General features: G+C 52.3%; 1 protein-coding gene across 1 annotated transcript; it reads left to right on the plus strand.

The window, feature by feature from the left end:
- The first annotated feature begins 458 nt into the window (after nt 1-458).
- LOC145349781 (SPEG neighbor protein-like) lies at nt 459-6,049 on the plus strand. The gene is made up of 4 exons (XM_080198325.1): nt 459-577; nt 1,270-1,577; nt 4,035-4,176; nt 5,780-6,049. Exons 1-4 carry the CDS (start codon nt 459-461, stop codon nt 5,916-5,918), a joined length of 708 nt encoding a protein of 235 aa, XP_080054451.1. The 3' UTR covers nt 5,919-6,049.
- The last annotated feature ends 2,547 nt before the right edge of the window (nt 6,050-8,596 follow it).

The following is an 8,596-nucleotide window of genomic DNA, read 5'->3' on the forward strand; positions in this document are numbered from 1 at the left end:
CAATTTCCCCAAATTATTTCTCTACTAATGCTGATTTCCTTCAGCTCCTCACTAAAACATGTTTCTCAGCACTTCTGGCACATTATTCATGTCTTCCTTCGTGAAAATGGAAGCAAAATACAAATTTAATTCCTCCTTTATTCCCCGAGATGAATTCTCCTGGTTCTGATGATAAGGGCCCTACATTCCTCGAGGGTCACCGTTACAAACTTTCCGGAGTTTATGAACTAATTGAATTGGAATTCCATGTAGGATCTCATGCAGTGTGATTGCGAGTCTCTGGGTGACTAATCCAGTAAAATCATCCCAATTCTACCTTTCCCCCAGCATCACTCTGACTTTAGTTTCAGTGTTTCTTATATCAGAGGCCAGTAGGAGATTGGTTACAGCAGAGAGAGCAGCTGTTCCCGCTGTGCCTGCCTCAATGTCTATCCCCGGATTGTTGTTGCTGTTTACAGATGTCCAAAGCCGCGACTCAGAAGAAATCGGCTCCTCCGCCCGGGTGCACCATCGACATCAAAGATCCTAAGGTTCAAGATGCAGCCATCAAAATCCAAGCCTCATATCGAGGGCACAGGTACAGGAAGAGAGGCCATCACCACTTCCTCAGGCCCTGTCCACTCAGCAGAGCGAGGAGTCAGGGAGCGGGGTCAGGGAGCGGGGTCAGGGAGCGGGAGGTCAGGGAGCGGGGTCAGGGAGCGGGAGGTCAGGGAGCGGGGTCAGGGAGCGGGAGGTCAGGGAGCGGGGTCAGGGAGCGGGAGGTCAGGGAGCGGGAGGTCAGAGAGCAGGGTCAGGGAGCGGGGTCTGGGAACAGGGTCAGAGAGCAGGTTCAGGGAGCGGGGTCAGGGAGCGGGGTCTGGGAACGGGGTCAGGGAGTGGGGTCCGGGAGCGGGAGGTCAGGGAGCGGGGTCTAGGAGTGAGGTCTGGGAGATGGGTCAGGGAGCGGGAGGTCAGAGAGCAGGGTCAGGGAGCAGGGTCAGGGAGCAGGTTCTGGGAGCGGGAGGTCAGGGAGCGGGAGGTCAGGGAGCGGGGTCAGGGAGCAGAAGGTCAGGGAGCAGAAGGTCAGGGAGCGGGGTCAGGGAGCGGGAGGTCAGGGAGCAGGATTGGGATGAGAGGGCAGTTGAGAGGGCGAAGTCAGGGGTCAGAGAGCGGGGTCAGGTGTTAGAGAGAGAGGTGAGTGTGTGGGTGAGTGTGTGTCGGAGTTAGTGAGTGTGTGAGGGCTTCCAACAACTTTCTCCCCTCATCCCTCTTCCCTCCTGTCCCCTCCAGATCTCGCCAGGTGTTGAAGGAGAAGGGTCCACCCAGGATCCTGAAGGAACTGAAAGATGTGGTTCTGATTGAGGGCAGTGCGGCCCGGCTGGATTGTAGAGTCAGCGCCTTCCCAGACCCCCTCATTCGCTGGTTCAAAGAAGGTCAGGAGCTGAAAGACGGGCCCAAGTATCGCTACACATTCGAGGATCCAGATATCGTCGCGCTGGTTGTTAGGGACGGGACACTTTCCGATCTGGGGAAATACACGGTGAAAATCAGCAATACCTTTGGAGAGACATTCGACTCGGCAAAGATTATCATTGAAGGTAAGGAAATTCTGCCGTCTTCCTTTGCTCCCTCGCTTTCCCAAAGGCCGCCATCGCTCAACTCGTCTTTCCAAAGCTCTCCCCTCTCGCTCCTGCCGAGGTCCTGATTCCCCCGTCCACTCCGACACTCGCAGGCAATGCTCAACCCCTTAACCCTGGGTTTAAAGTCCATCCCTGAGACTTGGGCCCACGGTCCAGGCTGCAGTGTCGCAGGAGGTGCTGACTTCCAGATAACCCAAGGCCCCTTCTCCCCTCCCTGATGGTCACAGCGGAGCAATTGCGAACCACCCCCCCCCCCCCCCCCCCACCCCGCCACGTGTCCTGGACAGTAGCCGCTCATTGTCACATGACTGTTTGTGGGATCTTGCTGTGCACAAATTGGCTGTGACTGAGACTCAACTTGGAAAGCAAGAAAGCACCTTGGGAAGGTTCAAGGCGGTGAAAGGTGCTATGGAAATGCAGTTGTTCGCCCGCCTTTTGTTTCTCTCACTGTCCAGCTTAAACTCAGAACGAATCAAAAAATCCCTCCCTCACTCACCCTCAAACTGTGGGACCCCCTCCCCTCCCTCACTCACCCTCAAACTGTGGGACCCCCTCCCCTCGCTCACTCACCCTCAAACTGTGGGACCCCCTCCCCTCCCTCACTCACCCTCAAACTGTGGGACCCCCTCCCCTCCCTCACTCACCCTCAAACTGTGGGACCCCCTCCCCTCCCTCACTCACCCTCAAACTGTGGGACCCCTTCCCCTCCCTCACTCACCCTCAAACTGTGGGACCCCCTCCCCTCCCTCACTCACCCTCAAACTGTGGGACCCCCTCCCCTCGCTCACTCACCATCAAACTGTGGGACCCCCTCCCCTCCCTCACTCACCCTCAAACTGTGGGACCCCCTCCCCTCGCTCACTCACCATCAAACTGTGGAACCCCCTCCTCCCCCTCACTCCCCTGGAACTGTAGGAGCCCTCCTCCCGCTCACTCCCTTCGAACTTTGGGACCCCCCTCCCTGCTTATTCACCCTCAAATGGTGGGACCCCTTACCCCGCTCACTCACCCTCAAACCGTGGGACCCCTCTCCTCCCTGGCAGTTCTGCCATATGAGGAGAGACTAAGTGGGTTAGGATTATATTCACTGGAGTTTAGAAGAGTGAGAGGGGATCTCACAGAAACTTATAAAATTCTAACAGGGTTAGACAGGGTAGATTCAGAAAGAATGTTCCTGATGGTGGGGGGAGCCCAGAACTAGGGGGGGGTCATAGTTTGAGGATAAGGGGTAAACCTTTTAGAAATGCGATGAGGAGAAATTTCCTCACCCAGAGGGTGGGAAATGTGTGGGATTCGTTAGTTGAGGCCAAAACATTGCCTGCTTTCAAGGAGAAATTAGATTTTGCTCTGGGGGCAAAAAAAATCAAGGGATATGGGGGGGAGGGGGATCAGATTATTGAGTTGGACGATCAGCCATGATCAAAGTGAATGGCAGAGCAGGCTAGAAGGGCCAAATGGCCTCCTCCTGCTCCTAGTTCCTGAGTGTTGTTGGTGCCACATCCCGGCCAGCGGAGAGTATTCCATCACACTCTGCTGTGTGCCTTATCGATAGTGGACGGGCTTTGGGGAGTCAGGGGGCGAGTTACTCGCTGCAGTACTCCCAGTCTCTGACCTATTTATATCACTGGTTATGTTTCTAGTCAATTGCCATTGAGTTATAGAGGTTTACAACAGGCCCTTCAGCCCAACATGTCCATGCTGCCCATTGTTTTAAAGCCCCTAAGCTCGTCCCAGTTGCCCACATTTGGCCCATATCCCTCTATACCCATCTTACCCATGTAACTGTCTAAATGTTTTTTAAAAGACAAAATTGTGCCCGCCTCTACTACTGTCTCTGGCATCTTGTTCCAGACACTCAAAAGATTGCCACCCTGGACACTTCTGTATCTCTCCCCTCTCACCTTAAACCTCTGCCCTCTAGTTTTAGACTCCCCTACCTTTGGGAAAAGATATTGACTATCTCGCTGATCTGTGCCTCTCATTATTTTATAGACATCTATAAGATCACCCGTCAGCCTCCTACACTCCAGAGAAAAAAGTCCCAATCTATACCACTTCTCCTTATAACTCAATCCATCAAATCCCGGTAGCATCCTAGTGAATCTTTTCTGCGCTCTTTCTACTTTAATAATATCCTTTCTATAATAGGGTGACCAGAACTGTACCCAGTATTCCAAGTGTGGCCTTACCAATGTCTTGTACAACTTCAACAAGACGTCCCAACCCATGGTAGCCACAGAATGTTGATGAGATTGGTGGGTAACTCTTTTACAATGAGCTGAATGGTCACTGGATCTGTAGATCCAGTGATCCAGTAGATCCCCTGAGATTCATGTGCAAGACGAGATCTTCCAGCTCTCCAGCCACCTTGTGACCTTTGCACCCCTGGTTCTGACTCTGTTTGTTCTGTTCCAGTTCCGGGGAAGATTCAGAAGGGTCCGGACAGTGTGAAAGTCAAAGCCGGCCAGACGGTCAAGCTGGTCGCTCACATCAGCGGGGAGCCCGAACCTGACGTGGGCTGGGCCAAGGACGGCGAGGATGTGGAGGAAGATGATAGGTAAGGTCACCAGAGACTGGAGTTCAGGGATAGTGAGGGCCCCTGGGGTTGGGGGACAGTGAGGGGTCCCTGGGGCTGGGGGACAGTGAGGGGTCCCTGGGGCTGGGGGATAGTGAGGGGTCCCTGGGGCTGGGGGACAGTGAGGGGTCCCTGGGGCTGGGGGACAGTGAGGGTCCCTGGGGCTGGGGGACAGTGAGGGTCCCTGGGGCTGGGGGACAGTGAGGGGTTCCTGGGGCTGGGGGACAGTGAGGGTCCCTGGGGCTGGGGGACAGTGAGGGTCCCTGGGGCTGGGGGACAGTGAGGGTCCCTGGGGCTGGGGGATAGTGAGGGGCCCTGGGGCTGGGGGATAGTGAGGGTCCCTGGGGCTGGGGGACAGTGAGGGTCCCTGGGGCTGGGGGACAGTGAGGGTCCCTGGGGCTGGGGGATAGTGAGGGTCCCTGGGGCTGGGGGACAGTGAGGGTCCCTGGGGCTGGGGGACAGTGAGGGTCCCTGGGGCTGGGGGATAGTGAGGGGTCCCTGGGGCTGGGGGATAGTGAGGGTCCCTGGGGCTGGGGGATAGTGAGGGGCCCTGGGGCTGGGGGACAGTGAGGGGTCCCTGGGGCTGGGGGATGGTGAGGGCCCCTGAGGGTGGGGTCAGTGAGGGCCCCTGAGATGAGGCAGCCTGGTTTCCATAGAAACTCACCAATTCGAAAGGGCTGAATTCGATCTCTGATTTCATTCAGGGAAATGGGGCCGTCCTTGGCAACCCATCCTCTCACTGACCCTGGGAGATTGTTTGACTCTGTTATGGGATCACTCACATCCAGTTTATTACCCTTCTCTAATTGCCCCTTGAATCGAGCGTCTCACTTGGCCATTTCTGTGGCTATTTTAAGAGCCAACGACATCGCTGTGGCTCTGGAGTCACAGGTAGGCCAGACCAGGTAAGGACAGCAGATTTCCTTCCCTAAAGGGACATGAGTGACCCAGACAGGTTTTTATGACAATCGACAATGGTTTCATGGTCACCATTTCTGGATTATTTCATTTATCGTTAAGATTTATTTAATTGGATTCTAATTCCACCAGTTGCTGAGATGGGATTTGAACCTGTGTCCCCAGAGCATTGACTTGGATTGTTTGCTTCCGACATTACCGTTATGTCACCATCTTCCCATCGTCTCCCAATGGAATCAAGAGATAGGAATTGTGAAGGGAGGAAGTCTGTGCAGAGTCTGCATGTTCTCCCCGTGTCTGCATGGGTTTCCTCTGGGTGTTCGGGTTTCCTCCCACACTCCAAAGATGTGCGGATTAGGTTGATTGGCCATGCTAAAATTGATCCTAGCATCAGGGAAGTTAGCAAGGTAAATGTTATGGGAAAAGGGCCTGGGTGGGTTTGTAGTCGGTGCAGACTCGATGGACCGAATGGCCTCCTTCTGCACTGAAGGGATTCGATGATTCTAGACAGGATGGGCTGAATGGCTATAAGATACTGGGATGTGCGGGAGGTATGTGACAGGGATTGGGTGGAAGGGCCTGAGCTGGATATATATTCTGTGCATCTGGAGGAAGTGTGAGCTTCAAACGGAATCTCAATCCCTCTGTCTCCCTCTCTCTGTTTCAGATTGTTTTATGATATCGATGCAGACACCACAACTTTGACAATCAAAAACGTTACGGCCGCTGACGCGGGGAAGTACGAGGTCTTTGTGGAGAACAGTCTCGGAATGGATCAGTCATTTGCCAGAGTCGATGTAATCTGATCTCACTCATTCATCATCTCTCTCTCTCTCTCCGCTCTCTCACACTCTCTCCATCCCCCCACACACTGCTCCTGTCTTCAGAAACAAAACAGATACTGAACTGACCCCAGTCACTACTCTGTGACCCCGAACAAGACAAACTCCTACAGGTCACTGACCCATTTCAGAGGCTATTGGTGGCGGGTGCTAATTGGATCTCCATTCCTCTCTCTCCAACAGACTTACTTGTTCAAACCTTTCACTTTGTTTAAAATAAATATTTTAAAACTGTTTCACTGACATGTTCCTGTATAATTGTGTCTGTGTGTATGTGAGTGTGTGTGTATGTGAGTGTGAATGTGTGTGTCCATGCATGTGTGTGTGTGAGAGTGGGTGTATGTGTGTTAGTGTGTGCATGTTAGTGTGCATGTGTTAGTTTTTGTGTGTGTGTGAGTGTGTGTGTGTTTTAAATGTGTGTATGTGTTAGTGTGTGTGTGAGTGTGTGTATGTTAGTGTGTGAGTATGTGTTAGTGCATCTGTGTGTGTGCATGTGTGAGTGTGCATGTCTGTGTGTGTATTAATGTGTGAGAGAGTGCCTGTGTATGTGTGTGTTAGCGTGTGTGTGAGTGTGTGTTTGCGTGTGTGTGAGAGGATGTGTATGTGAGTGTGTGAGTATGTGTGGAGGTGTGGGAGTGTGTGTGTGTCAGTGTGTGTGAAGAAACAAAAACCAAAGAAAATTACAGCACAGGAACAGGCCTTTCAGCCCTCCAAGCCTGCACCGACCATGCTGTCCGACTGAACTAAAACCCCCTATCCTTCCGGGGACCGTATCCTTCTATCCCCATCCTATTCATGTATTTGTCAAGATGCCCCTTAAAAGTCACTATCGTATCTGCTTCCACTCCCTCCCCCTGGCAGCGAGTTCCAGGCACCCACCACCCTCTGTGTAAAATATCTGCCTCCTACATCTCCTTTAAACCTTGCCCCTCGCACCTTAAACCTGTGCCCCCCTAGTAATTGACTCTTCCACCCTGGGGAAAAAGCTTCTGACTATCCACTCTGTCCGTGCCTCTCATAATCTTGTAGACTTCTATCCGGTCTCCCCTCAACCTCCGTCGCTCCAGTGAGAACAAACCAAGTTTCTCCAACCTCTCCTCATAGCTAATGCCCTCCGTACCAGGCAACATCCTGGTAAATCTTTTCTGTACCCTCTCCAAAGCCTCCACATCCTTCTGGTAGTGTGGCGACCAGAATTGAACATTATATTCCAAGTGTGGTCTAACTAAGGTTCTATAAAGCTGCAACATGACTTGCCAATTTTTAAACTCAGCGCCCCAGCCGATGAGGGCAAGCATGCCGTATGCCTTCTTGACTACCTTCTCCACCTGCATTGCCACTTTCAGTGACCTGTGTACCTGTACACCCAGATCCCTCTGCCTATCAATACTCTTAAGGGTTCTGCCATTTACTGTATATTTCCTATCTGTATTAGACCTTCCAAAATGTATTACCTCACATTTATTCGGATTAAACTCCATCTGCCATCTCTCCACCCAAATATAAAACTGATCTATATCCTCTGATGGTCCTCATCGCTATCTGCAAATCTAGCAACCTTTGTGTTGCCCACAAACTTACTAATCAATCCTGTTACATTTTCCTCCAAATCATTAAGAAATATTACAAACAGCAAAGGTCCCAGCACTGATCCCTGAGGAACACCACTTGTCACAGCCCTCCATTCAGAAACTCACCCTTCCACTGCTACCCTCCGTCCTCTGTGACCGAGCCAGTTTTGTATCCACCTTACCAGCTCACCTCTGATCCCATGCAACTTCACCTTCTGCACCAGTCTGCCATGAGGGACCTTGTCAAAGGCCTTACTGAAGTCCATGTAGACAACATCCACTGCCCTACCCTCATCGATCATCTTCATCACTTCCTCAAAAAACTCGATCAAGTTCGTGAGACACAACCTTCCCTTTGCAAAACCACTAATACATCCACTTATTTCCAAGTGGGAATAAATCCTGTCTCAAAGAATCGTCTCCAATAATTTCCCTACCACTGATGTGTCTGTGTGTGTGTGTGTGTGTGTGTGTGGGTGTTTAGGTACGTGTGTGTGTGTTTGTGTGTGTGTGAGTGTGTGGGTGTGGGTGTTTAGGTGTGTGTGAGTGTGTGTGTGTGTGTGCGTGTATGTGAGTGGGTGGGTGTGAGTGGGTGTGTGTGAGTTTGTGTGTGTGGGTGTGTGTGAGTGTGGGTGGGTGTGTGTGTGTGTGTGTGTGTGTGTGGGTGGGTGTGTGTGAGTGTGGGTGGGTGGGTATGGGTGTGTGTGTGTGTGGGTGTGTGTGAGTGTGGGTGGGTGGGTATGGGTGTGTGTGTGTGTGTGTGTGTGTGTGTGTGTGTGTGTGTGTGTGTGTGTGTGTGTGAGTGTGGGGGGGGCATCTCCTTATATCAGAGATTGGATGAAGTGTACCTGGTTTATGGGATTGGGGATTGAGGAGAGACTGGGCAAACTGAACCGATTTATAAAACATTATTTTACAGGATGTGATTGGCTGGGCCCACCATTTATCACCCATCCATATTTGCCCCTTGGGGAGGTGGTGCTGAGCTGCCCCTCCCTGAACCCGCTGCAGTTCCTGTGGTGTAGGTACACCCACAGTGCTGTTAGGGCGGGAGTTCCAGGATTTTGAACC

Source organism: Carcharhinus amblyrhynchos, chromosome 11 (assembly GCF_965287045.1).
Source record: "Carcharhinus amblyrhynchos chromosome 11, sCarAmb.v2.hapA, whole genome shotgun sequence".
Classification (NCBI taxonomy): domain Eukaryota; kingdom Metazoa; phylum Chordata; class Chondrichthyes; order Carcharhiniformes; family Carcharhinidae; genus Carcharhinus; species Carcharhinus amblyrhynchos.

Coding starts and splice junctions, on each gene's coding strand:
- LOC145349781 (XM_080198325.1), top strand. CDS start 459: ATGTCCAAAGCCGCGACTCAGAAGAAATCGGCTCCTCCGCCCGGGTGC. Junction 578..1,269: donor GCCTCATATCGAGGGCACAG/GTACAGGAAGAG, acceptor TGTCCCCTCCAG/ATCTCGCCAGGTGTTGAAGG. Junction 4,177..5,779: donor GATGTGGAGGAAGATGATAG/GTAAGGTCACCA, acceptor TCTCTGTTTCAG/ATTGTTTTATGATATCGATG.